Raw genomic sequence first — 12,813 nt, 5'->3', positions numbered from 1 at the left:
GCAGCACGCAGCCGCCTGAAGCTGATTTTGTGTTTTGTTTTGTTTTGTTTTAATCAAGTTTCGGCACTCGGTGACACCCTGGGGGAGCAGGATCCTCTCCTCCATTCGCTGCTGCCATCGTGTGACCATGCACGCGTGCTGCTCCTGTATTAGGTAAGGAAACCGAAGACCAAAGAAACAGCGAGAAACTTGCATCCTGCACAGTTTAAAATATAGAGAATCACCTGAGTTAACGGAGTCTAATCGCTTTGCTTGAACTCAACCCGGTAATTACCGAAGCCCTGCATAAGATCTTTCCCTCACAGTCAAGGCAGAGAAAACAAATTTAAAAAAAAAGATGTTACCCTACCAAGCAAGACACATGATAAGCTCTGTTTATTAGCTCTCATCATCTCACAAAGGGGTCCCCCACACAATCAAGTCCTTAAAAAATGAATTATTAAAATCACACAGCGTGGAGTAGATCCTTCAGTCACTGCACAGAGCAGGCGCTCCAGTTTTTATTCTCCATTTTTGTCCAGCAGGTGGCTTGAGCGATACATCACATTTCCACGAAATCTGGCACTACCGCGCTAACATCCTATTCAGAAAAGTGGACTACAATTCCCGTGCAACTCTGAATTATTTTTTTTTGCTCACTCAAACCAAATGAGGCACAGCCATTTGAGGAAAGGGGTGCTTTCAGGTATCCAACTTGACTCCTGGCAGGTGCAGGGGTCGTTTTATGCTCGCTGCTATCTGGCCTGTTCCTAACTAGCGTTAAGTGAACCACAGTTCCTGGCTACAGGGACCCAGGACCACCTGTCCCTTCCACACCTGCTCTACGGTCCCTAGCTCTCAGTGCTCTGAAGAGTGGAGGATTCAGTCCCTGCAATCAGATACGAGTTATTCAGTCAGGCAGAGCTGCAACAAGAAATCCAGCTCCCTGTAGGGGAACTGCTTCTTTACGACCTAATAGATGGCATCTCTGCTTTCCAGAGCGTCGCGTTCAAGCCACCCACGGGCCTACCATGATGCCTGTGCAGATGTGCCAACTTCTGCAGGTTCAATTTGCAATGCAACACTCCAACGGATTCACAACTTTATCAATCCCACAGAAAATTAACGTGCCCTGCCTCTCGGGGTGAAGGGGTCCAGTACACACTTCAAAAACCCAACCTGGGAAGCCACACGCCTCCTGGCCCCAGCAACGGGTTGTGACAGGGTCTGCCCTCAGGGACACAAAAACAGGCCCACGCTATTACACCATTTCATGTCACTCAGACATGGCACGTGGTTTCTCAGTTCTCCGTCACTTATTTAGGGAGAACACCTTCCACTACAGCCTCAGAGAGGGGGAAAAATCAATTCCATGGAATGATGGCTAAGAACGACACCCTGTGGAGTCTGCGGAAGCTTGAGCACTCGGCACAACCAACGCCAGCCCCTCGGGAAGGCCCCTCCCTGCCTGTCCTCCCACTCCCACTTTCTTCTAGTATATAGGCGCTGGGCAAGGCTGATCAGCACCACGCAGGGGCCAGAGCAGCACCTCCAAGGGCATTCTGAAAGGCCATCACATCCCATGAAACAAGAAAGGATGCCCGGGGAGGGGGAGGACGGCCTTGACCACCCTGGAAGCCAGCCGGTCCCTCGGTACCTGTCAGGGTGGTGACAGCCAGGGCAGGGAGTGACCAGGGCAGCACCTTACGTGGGCAACGTGGCTGACTGCACCTTCTTATGAAGAATACGCAAGGAGCCTTGGAGGGACGCAGAGCAAGGCGGTCGGCTCCGTGCCCCGCAGAAGCTGGCGCTTCAGAAGCACATCCCCGGGACTTGCAAGTCCCTGTTCATCTCCCAGACGGCGAGCGGGGAAACAGCCCCGGACACAGCGGCAGCATGCTCTCTCACACCCACTGCAGCGTGCGGGTGCCGCTGGGACAAGCGTCTTTAATTTTGCCGATCTAGCCCTTTTAGGTCAGGGGCAGGCAGGGGTCACCGTGCTCCAGCCCTTGTGCCCAGCAGCCACGTGGGGGCAGCTTTTCCGTCTTAGATCAAGCTACCTGCTTGACCCTTCTTTGAGCTCAGCCCTTCCCAGTAGCTAATGGACTTATAAAAACTAAGTCAAACGCTCCTGCAGACCTACCGGGAGGCTCCTCAACCAACCTTTACATTTCCAAAGGGGAAAAATAAATTACTTGATATTTGTGATAAGACTGCACACCAGTGTAGTGACTGGCTAAGAAGGTGAGGACTCAGCTGTCTATGTGCGCTCACTCCTTGCATTTGTAAAACGCAGGTAAAACATTAAAAAAAAAAAACAACAAAACCAAAACCGCCCGCGTGGCACTGAAAGGCAAGCTCAGTGCCCACCCGTGCTTGTGCTGCTGCACCCCGGCGGCCTGGGCAGGGCCGGGGCCGGGGCACTGGGGCCTCCCCCAGGGACACCACCGCCCCCTCTCTGGAAAAGGCGGCCCCCCAGGGGCAGCGCTGTGCTGCTCACATGAAGATGCACCAAGGAATGGCCCAAGGGCTGCCGGGCTTCACAGTGCAGCTGACTGAAGTCAGAACTGGGGTGGGCAGTTGCTGCAGGCCAAAAGTAATCCACGGAACTGGGGTGGGGGAAGGAACAGAGGACAGTGTCCAGAGAAACACGAGGCCACGGGCAGCATCTCTCCTGCTCCGGGACCTGGCAGTACTCTGTAGAGAAAACCCACATGGGACAGAGCAGGCCATGGGCACACCCCTCGGGGAGCGGAGGGGATCGCTCCAGGGGCTCAGTATGGCTGTATCCAGTAAGGAAACCGAGTGAGAGCAGACGTGTTCTTACGAAGTGAGAAGAAAAAGCAGACTTCCACAAATACAAAAATTGTTTACAAAACAATCACCTAGAAAGTTCATTAGGACTGGGTGGAGAACAATTAATAGTTTTTCATTTCAAATGCCCGTCTAGCATGATGGTAACGATGATTTAAAAAAAAAGAGAATGGCCAATTTCTGGTCTTCCTCTGTGCCCGCCCCCCAGGACCCCAGACTTCCCAGAGCCCTCCTATTCCTGATATCTTCCCTATCCTCACCCAACCCACCCCATCCTGTCCAGAATTAATTTGCTTAGCAACGGCACTGAGCCAACCCTGAAGACACGTGATTGTTGGTTGGGTTTTGACAAAACAACAGTCCTGATGTTCGGGCACAAGGGCATACTGGTGTTACCCTCGAGGCACACAGGCCTTGGACGGAGCTTCTGCTGGCTTGACCCGGAGCAGGGTGGGCAGCGCAGCGCAGCTAGGCGGCAGGTAAACTGAGGTAAGGAGGAACGCGGCGACTCTGCTTCCCAGGACAGTGCAGCAGGTGTGTGCTCGCGGTGTCGGCACAGAGGCGACTCGTGCTCTTCCAGCGGCTGCTGCCACTCCTTTCTCCAGCCGGAGGACTGCTCTCTGCAGAGCCCCCGGGATCAGCCACTTGCCTTCCTCCAGGTACAAATCCAACAGAGCTTCCACCCAGGACCAGGCGCCCACTGGTGTGCAGAAGTCAGAATCAGAAGTTCAGAATCAAAAGGTGTGGCTCAACCGCCCGCCAGTTTATCAGCAGTTGTATAGACAGATCAGAAAACTAGCATTTAGTATAAAATCTGTTTTTCAAATGGTATCGTTTCCTATTCTCCTCCGGATATCATAATTCTTCCCGATTCTGAAGTCCTGTGCAAAGGCAGAACAGAGAACACAGATCAGCCCCAGGGCTTACAGACACCAGGCAGGCGCTCTCCCCCGCTGCCACGCAGTATTTACCCCTCCCTTCCTTGCATCTCTTTTTATATTTTTGGTTTGGTGCTTTCAGGCTCAGAACTTTCTTTAAATCCCCACAGCAGCTGGGACTGGGCTAGGCCAAAGCCAGGAGCTGGAAATGCAACCAGGTCTCCCATGGCGATGGCAGGGACCCAACTTCTTGAGCCGTCACTGCTGCCCCCCAGGATGTACTTCAGCAAGAAGATGGAGTTAGCAGAGCTGGGACTCAAACCCAGGAATCTGATAAGAGACGCAGGCGTCCCTACCAGCCTCTTCACCCCTGTACCGAATGCCCCACCTTGTTCTACTTTTAAAAGCAAAAAGCAAAATAAAGAGACAGCTTTATTTTAAACACACTGAAACATCCTACACCGCTCCAAACAAATTGGCTTCACAAGTGCAATATTCACTCAGAGTAAACACGTGTGCGTCTTCAGTCAGGAGTCTTTTCCCACTTAACAGCATATTAACATCTTCCTATGTGTCAGTGAAGCTCATTCTCGGTTGTTTGTACCGCTTTCAATGCTTTTCAATTCATAAGAAACAGTAAAATAAATTTCTTAATCCATTTAACTTTTTCTCAAGTGTTGAATTTTTTTTCTTTAGGATAAATCTTCAAGAGAGGAATTCCTGAGAGTATAAACATTTTAAAGGTTCCATGAAGCGGTGGTGTAGCACAGCGGGTTAATGCCCTGGCCTGAAGCACCGGCATCCCATATGGGCGCTGGTTCGAGACCTGGCTGCTCCACTTCCGATCCAGCTCTTTGCAGAAGCCTGGGAAAGCAGTAGAAGATGGCCCAAGTCCTTGGGCCCCTGCACCCATGTGGGAGACCTGGAAGAAGCTCCTGGCTCCTGGCTTCAGATTGGCACAGCTCTGGCCATTGCGGCCAATTGGGGAGTGAACCATCAGATGGAAGACCTCTCTCTCTCTCTGCTTCTCCTCTCTCTGTGTAACTCTGACTTGGGCCTTCTTCTACTGCTTATCCCAGCCCACAGCAAGGAGCTGGATTGGAAGAGGAGCAGCTGGGACTAGAACTGGCGCCCATATGGGATGCCAACGTTTCAGGCCAGGGCGTTAACCCACTGTGCCACAGCACTAGCCCTATAAATAAATCTTAAAAAATAAATAAAGGCTCCTAATACAGACATGCTACTTTAAAAAAAAATGAAGATTTATTTTATTTATTTGAAAGGCAGAGTTACACAGATAGAGGGAGAGACAGACAGATTTTCCATCCTCTGGTTCACTCCCCAACTCTCAGCAACAGCTGAGGCTGGGCCAAGCCAAAGCCAGGAGCCAGGAACTCCAAACAGGTCTCCTACATGGGTAGTAGGAGCCCAAGCACTCAAGCCATCCTCTACTGCGTTCCCAGGCACACTAGCAGGGCTGGATGGGAAGTGGAGCAGCTGGGAATCAAATCGGTGCTCACATGAGGTGCAGGGACTGCAGACTACGCCTTAACCCGCTACGCCACACGCCAGCCCAGATACTCTGCTTTTTAACAAGGGCTGCCCTAACACACAAAGCTTCAGCAAGGTGTCCTTAGAACACAGACAGCACTGTCAACATGGCATGACCAACATGTCTGCTTTTGTCGATGTAGCGGATACTAACAACAGGCTGCTTTGTTCCGATGGTTGTTTCTAAGGACTGACTTCCTAATTACATTTTCCTCTTATTTCAACAGTGTGTCCACACTCTTTGCTCATTTCTCTGTTGGAAATCCTTGAGGTTTGACTGACGCATTTAAGCGTATTTTTTATGGTGACTAGAGGACCTTCTAGCTGTGATATTTAATATTGCATCATCTTTAAAATCCATGTTCTGCCTTTATTTTTTTATAATTAGTTGAAAGTTAAACAAATCTCAAAATCCAGATCCCAACTTGTTAGTTTGTAAAAAGTCACTTTCGGGGACCAATGCTGTGGCTTAGCAGGTAAAGTCGCCGCCTGCAGTGCCAGCATCCCATATGGGCAACTGGTTCGAGGCCTGACTGCTCCACTTTCCATCCAGCTGTCTGCTATGTCCCAGAAAAACAGTAGAAGATGGCCCAAGTGCTCCCAAGTGGGAGAACCAGTTGAAACTCCTGACTCCTGGCTTCAGATCAACACAGCTCTGGCCATTGTGGCCAACCTGGGAGTGAACCATCAGATGGAAGACCTCTCTCTTTCTCTCTCTGCCTCTCCTTCTCTCTCTGTGTAACTCTTTCAAGTAAAATAAATAAATCTTTAAAAAAAAAAGTCAACTTTGTATACTAATAATGTTTTCAAGTGGCTATCACACCAGATGGACACACAAAAGGAGAGACATTACACAGCGACTTAAGTCCTTTCTAGCCTTTTGAATTGGATACAAACGCTCCATCCCCCACTGTGGTGGGGAGCAAGCACTCTTCCCCAGCCGACCCATACGTCATCTCAGTCTCAACGTGAGTGCTCACCAGGGCCTGGCAGCTGTAAGACCAACCCAAGGGCTCTCCCAAGAGCTCCGCAAGTGTCAGGTATGGCTCATGTATCACAGAACTCATGAGCCTTGAAGAACAATACTTACAGTTAAAGTCCTCCTTCTCCCTCCCAGCAAAAAATAGGGGGTACAGCGATCATGTTAATAAACACTCCTTAGAAGGCCAACTGGAAGAGGAGAATGAAAACCACACTGGCAGATAGTGGGACAGAAGGTCCGTGCCAGGGGACTCATGGCAGAGGGCTCACAGTGTCTCCTCCCCTTCATGCACCACTCTGTTACTTTTGCAACAAACAGAAACGCTCACCCAAGGTCAAGGGTGTGCACCTACCTTCTTGGTGCTGTTCTCGCGTCTCCTCCCTGTACAGCGTCCCGGCGTCCTTCTCCTCCTGAAACCGGGTCTGCAGCTGCTTGATCTCCTGATCATAGTCCTGCCACTCGGGGACAATGCGCACGGCCGCCTGCAGCTTGGGCTCTTTGGTCATTGGATTATTGCACTGTGACAACCACAACAACATACTTCAGCTGCGCAGAGGAAAGCACACACTACATAGCACTCAAAGGTATGCCTGCCCGTGGGGAACAAGCCCTAACTGGACAAAGAGAGCACCCATGAGTAAGCAAGTGACTTATTAGCAGAAGCAACAGGTCAGCGGGGAGCTAAGAGAAAGAAGAAGCAAGCAGAAACCTACATGTGGAAAAATGCCAAAGCTCAAAGAACTGCCAGGTGACAAGGCTGACCGTCGGCCGTGGGAACAGTCCCATCAGGCCCGAAACTAGCACAAGATATTGCAGGGTGCCCGAGCTATACAACCACAAAGAGAAGCTAACTCATCAAGAGCGGTGTGGACCATCACTCAGTCACACGTCTCCCTGCGGGGAGAGGCAGAGGAGAGACGTGGGCAGCTCACCAGATCGATGGTTTTTGCCCTTTTCTTAGAGGCATCGTCACACCACGTTTCACACCAAAGCCATTCTTGAGGGAGAGATTTAATTGGCACCTGATGGATCATGTTATTCGGCAAATCCTGTTTGGTAAAGAAAATAAAACATGAGAACCTAATGTTCTGGGAGAAGTTTAAATAACAGCACAATTGGTGATTTTAGTTGATCATTACAAATCACATGCCAATCATAAATGCTTAGAACTCAAACCAAAAGACTTACAAAAGTTAGAAAATTTATTTACGGCTTTGTGGAAAATCTCAAAATTTAGAAGAGCTGTAAAACATCGGCCCATAAGAAGCAACAGAGAAACTTCTGCTTAAAATTCACAAATGGCTGGCACCAAGACTTCCTTCCACAACAGCAATCTTAAGAATATCCCTTTTGATTAACTGAAAGTCAACTAAATACAAGGAATCGTCAAAAATGTTCACAGAAATGCATTTTATGAAAAAACTATGCAAAGATTTCAAAGAATTTTTCTGCCAAAATAAAATCTTTTGAATTACACTTTCCAGGAACCTCTGAAGCACCCCCACAGAGCGGTGGTTTCTGCAAAGGAGCTTTGAATCCACTTCTTCCACTAAGACTTGTCCTCAAACACAGGAGGTCTACAGATGTCTCTGGTCTACTCTACTCCATGCTTTGAAGATACTGTCTCAAGATTCTTGACTCTGAATTTCCCATGATACAAAGTTCACTATCTTAAGACTGACATGGAAAAAACATTGATGGGGTAAAATGTACACAAATCACTAGCTCTGATATTTGCAAAGAAAAACTCTGCCAACGATTTTCTTAGCCTTCTATAAAATGGTGCAAATAGATGACTAAAATGTAAAATAAGTTGGATCAAGATACCAAATATGAGGTCAGTGCTGTGGTGTAATAGGTAAAGCTACCACGTGCAGTGCCAGCATCCCATGAGTAACAGTTCCAGTCCTGGCTGCTCCTCTTCCTTTTTTTTTTCTTTCTTTCTTTTTTCTGACAGGCAGAGTTAGTGAAAGAGAGAGACAGAGAGAAAGGTCTTCCTTCTGCTGGTTCATCCCCCAAATGGCCGCTACAACCGGAGCTACGCCAATCTGAAGCCAGGAGCCAGGTGCTTCCTCCTGGTCTCCCATGAGGGTGCAGGGTCCAAGGACCTGGGCCATCCTCCACTGCCTTCCTGGGCCACAGCAGAGAGCTGGACTGGAAGAGGAGCAACCAGGACAGAATTTGGCGCCCCAACCGGGACTAGAACCCAGGGTACCGGCACCGCAGGCAGAGGATTAGTCTAGTGAGCCGTGGCGCCAGCCTTGGTGGCTCCTCTTCCAATCCAGCTCTCTGCTATGGCCCGGGAAAGCAGTAGAAGATGGCCCAAGTGCTTACATCCCTGCACCCACATGGGAGACCTGGAAGAAGCTCCTAGCTCCTGGCTTCAGATCAGTGCAGCTCCAGCCACTCCGGCCATCTGGGGAGTGAACCAGTGTATGGAAGACCATTCTCACTGTCTCTCCCTCTCACTCTCTGTAGCTCTCTCTCTCACTCAAAAAAAAAAAAAAAAAAAAAAGATATCAAATATTAGTCTTGAAGTACATTAATCTCAAGGAAAGTCTGTTACCGACTGTTGAACTCTGCTGCACCGCAGTAGAAGCTGAGTCAGAAACATAGCCAGTTCCAGTTCTCTATGTGCTTTGAAAGAGAGAGAACTCTACTTCTCGTACTGGTGGTCAAGGCACAGAAGACTGTCGTATTGCCTGAGGACGGCTGGGAAAGCTGAACCCATTACAAAAAACTCACACTTGAAGGTGCTACAAAGCTAACAAGACAATGCAGAATTACTGGGCCCAGAGAGGACGGAGACTCACAGAGATAACCCTGTACTATGAGGTCCTTTTCCCAGAAACAAATACTGATTAGTGGGGTTTTCGGGGGTATTCAACAGCCACTGATGTCTGAGTAACAAAGATTTGCATTTACAGACCAAAGGAGTTGAGTGTTCTGGTGCAAACACCTTCTGATTCTAAATGAGCCAAAATCAGGGCTGCCAAAGATTGCAGTTCAACTTCAAATTATCAAAATCTTAGGACTAGATTATAATAAACCTGGACAGCAAGTACCCCAAATTCCTAATGAAAACAAACATAATTTCTGCAGGATGATACTACTGTTCTTTTTAAATATTTTATTTATTTGAGCCGGCGCTGTGGTGCAGTGGGTTAACACCCTGGCCTGAAGTGCCGGCATCCCATATGGGCGCCAGTTCTAGTCCCGGCTGCTCCTCTTCTGATCCAGCTCTCTGCTGTGGCCTGGGAAAGCAGCAGAAGATGGCCCAAGTCCTTGTGTCTCTGCACCTGCATGGGAGACCCAGAAGAAGCTCCTGGCTCCTGCTTCGGATTGGCGCAGCTCCGGCCGTTGTGGCCATCCTGGGAGTGAACCAGCAGATGGAAGACTTCTCTCTCTGTTTCTACCTCTCTCTGTAACTCTTTCAAATAAATAAAAATAAATCTTTTAAAAAATATTTTATTTATTTGAAAAACAGAGTTTTCCAAGTCCTGGCTGCTCCACTTCTAGTCTAGCTCCCTATTAAAGAGCCTGGGAATGTAGTGGAAGATGGCCCAAGTACTTGGGCCCCTGCACCCACATGGAAGACCTGGAAGAAGCTCCTGGCTCCTGACTTTGGCCTGGCCCAGCCCTGGCTGTTGTGGCCATCTGGAGAGTAAACCAGAGGATGGAAGATCTCTCTCTCTCTCTCTCTCTCTATATATATATATATATAAATAATAATAAATATTTATTTCTTATTTGAAAGGCGAAGAGACAGAAAAGGAGAAGCAGAGACAGAGATCTTCCACCCAGTGGTTCATTTCTTATATGTCTATAACAGCCAGAGCTGGGCCGGGAGCCAAAAACTCCATCTGGGTCTCCCATAGGCATGGCAGGGGCCCAAGAGCTTAGACCACCATCCACTGCCTCCCAGGCACATTACCAGGAAGCTGTATCAAAAGTGGAGGAGCCAGGACTCAAACTGGCATTCCAAGTGGTGGATTAACCTGCTGTGCCAAACACCTGCACAACAATGGACTCTTACCAGGAAGAAAATTCTGACATATGATCTAACGCAGATGAACCTCTGAGGACACTAAGTGAAATGAGCCAGGCTCGAAGGGACGATTGTTTTATGATTCCACTAATGTGAGGTATCTAGCAAATTTACAGAGATAGAAGATAAAATAAAAATTATGAGGGGATGGGAGGAAGAGAGATGGCAAATTATTATTATTTAATAGGTAAGGAATATCCAACAGGGAAGATAAAGACATTCTGCAAACAGACAGTAGTGATGGGTGCACAATGTGAAAGTACCTCATACCACTGAACTATATATCTAGAAACAGTTAAGATGGTAAATTTTATATTATGTATATTTTAGCACCATAAAAAGAAATAAAGATACTGTCAGACAGAAAAGGGTGAAATTTGTCACTAGTTGAACACACACTAAGGAAAATGAAAAGTTATTCTTCCAGCAGAAGGCAATGATCCTATACAGAAGCTGGAACTGCAGGAGAAAGGAGAAGGGTACCCGTGTCAGTCTAACTCTAAACAGAGAGCCATCATGCTACACAAGAATAGGAATGACTTCCGGGGCTGAAAACACAACGGAACATAAACTACATAGAGAAGACATCCAGGATGGGATAAGGATAAGGCAGTTAACCAGTTCTGAGTGTTACAATGTGGCCGGTCAGCCTGAACCAGGGGGTCTGCTAACGCAGAGCTTTAGGCCCAACTTCATACCCACTGAATCTGATGTGGGATCCCAGAATGAACACTCTAGTAAGTTTGCCAGTTGATCCTTGTACATAGGTTAACATCTGAGAAACAAGGTTCAGACTTTTTTGCACTGTATGGCAGGCATGGAAAAGACACTAATCATAAATATATATAACTCCAAAATTTGTAGGCATTAATGACATATAGTCGCAAAAGAAATAAGGGAAAAGTTGACTGAATCACATGAGACAAATTTCACAAGGCAGAAAAAGATTACTAACAATTTTCTCAAAACAGACCAAAAACGCATAATACTATAAAACTAAGATTGACCCAATGGACCTATGTAGGAAAATTATACAGCTAGTATAAAAACAGAAGAAATATTTACCAAAAGTGATCCTATCTGGATCATAAAGCAAGTCAACAAACTTGACATTGCTGAATTATACTCTGAGAGCAGAGAATGTCCTCTGACCACAGAGCAACTGAGCTATAAATCAGTAAGAGAAATGTAACTTCGAAATCCCCATGTATTTGAAATCACTTCTAAATAACTCATGAATCAGTCAAAGAAGAAATCACAAGGGAAACTACAGAAAGACATTGAATTTGAGGCCCCCACAGTGGTGTAGTACGTTAAGCCAAAGCCTGAAGCGCTGGCAACCCATATAGGCACTGGTTTGAGTCCTGGCTGTTTCACTTCCATCCAGATCCCTGCTGATGCGCCTGGGAGAGCAGCAGAAGATGGCCAAAGTTCCTGGGCCCTTGCTGCCCACGTGGAAGACCCAGAAGATGCTTCTGGCTCCTGACTTCAGCCTGGCCAAGCCCTGGTCATGTGGCTATCTGGGGAGTGAACAAGTGGATGGAAGATCTCTGTCTCTCCCCTTCTCTCTTTAACCCTGCCTTTCAAATAAATAAATAAATCTTTAAAGAAAAAAAAGAAATATATTGAATTAGATGACAAGGAAAATGCTACATATAAATTATGTGGAATGCAGGGAGAGTCTTGCTGATAACACAGAGGACCAACAGCATTAAACACTGGTGCTTTGAAAGGACTAATAAGACACACTCATTCCTGGTGAGCAGATCAAGAAAAAAGAGAAACAAAAACAAGCAATGTCAGGATATTTAAAAAAAAAAAAAAAAAAGATTATCAGTACAGATCCTACAGACTTGATATAAATTACATCTTAATAAAAATGTAATGAAAGCACATTGCAAACAACATAAGGAGAGTGAGAAAAAAGTTAGATACCACTTAAAAAAATACTGATGGAGCCAGCATTGTGGCACAGTGGGTAAAGCCATGGCCTGCAATGCTGGCATCCCAAATGGGCACTGGTTCCAGTTGCAGCTGCTCCACTTCATATGCAGCTCCCTACTAATAAGCCTTGGAAAGTAATGGAAGACGGCTCAAGTGTTTGGGCCTCTGCACCCAGGTGGGAGACATGGAAGAAGTTTCTGGCTCCTGGCTTTGGCATGGCTCAGCCCTGGTCATCGTGGCCATTTGGGGAGTGAACCAGTGGATGAAAAACCTCTCTCTCTAACTCTGCCTTTCAAATAAAGAAAATAAATCTTAAAATTTTTTTTTAATTTTTAAAAATACTGATAAAATATGAGCCGGCGCCGTGGCTCAATAGGCTAATCCTCCACCTTGCGGCGCCGGCACACCGGGTTCTAGTCCCGGTTGGGGCGCCGGATTCTGTCCCGGTTGCCCCTCTTCCAGGCCAGCTCTCTGCTATGGCCAGGGAGTGCAGTGGAGGATGGCCCAGGTGCTTGGGCCCTGCACCCCATGGGAGCCCAGGAAAAGCACCTGGATCCTGGCTCCTGCCATTGGATCAGCGCGGTGCGCCGGCTGCAGCGGCAGCCATTGGAGGGTGA

The 12,813-nt window shown here is 47.6% G+C and overlaps 1 protein-coding gene across 5 annotated transcripts in view; it reads right to left on the bottom strand.

Moving 5' to 3' along the window:
• Window positions 1–358: 358 nt before the first annotated feature.
• UGGT1 (UDP-glucose glycoprotein glucosyltransferase 1) overlaps window positions 359–12,813 on the bottom strand; it is a 115,349-nt gene continuing 102,894 nt past the window's right edge. For all 5 annotated transcript variants that reach the window (XM_070071037.2, XM_070071038.2, XM_070071039.2 and 2 more), the window contains 3 exons: window positions 7,137–7,253; window positions 6,557–6,722; window positions 359–3,674 (listed from right to left, as the gene is read on the bottom strand). In XM_070071037.2, the coding sequence (XP_069927138.1) occupies window positions 3,649–3,674; window positions 6,557–6,722; window positions 7,137–7,253 (309 nt within the window). In that variant the 3' untranslated portion in view covers window positions 359–3,648. The remainder of the gene's footprint in view (window positions 3,675–6,556; window positions 6,723–7,136; window positions 7,254–12,813) is intronic.

Source organism: Oryctolagus cuniculus, chromosome 3 (assembly GCF_051225735.1).
Source record: "Oryctolagus cuniculus isolate XC-2025 breed Fujian yellow rabbit chromosome 3, ASM5122573v1, whole genome shotgun sequence".
Classification (NCBI taxonomy): Eukaryota; Metazoa; Chordata; class Mammalia; order Lagomorpha; family Leporidae; genus Oryctolagus; species Oryctolagus cuniculus.
Note: the sequence above shows the minus strand (reverse complement) of the source record. Positions and strands in the feature narration are given on the sequence as shown.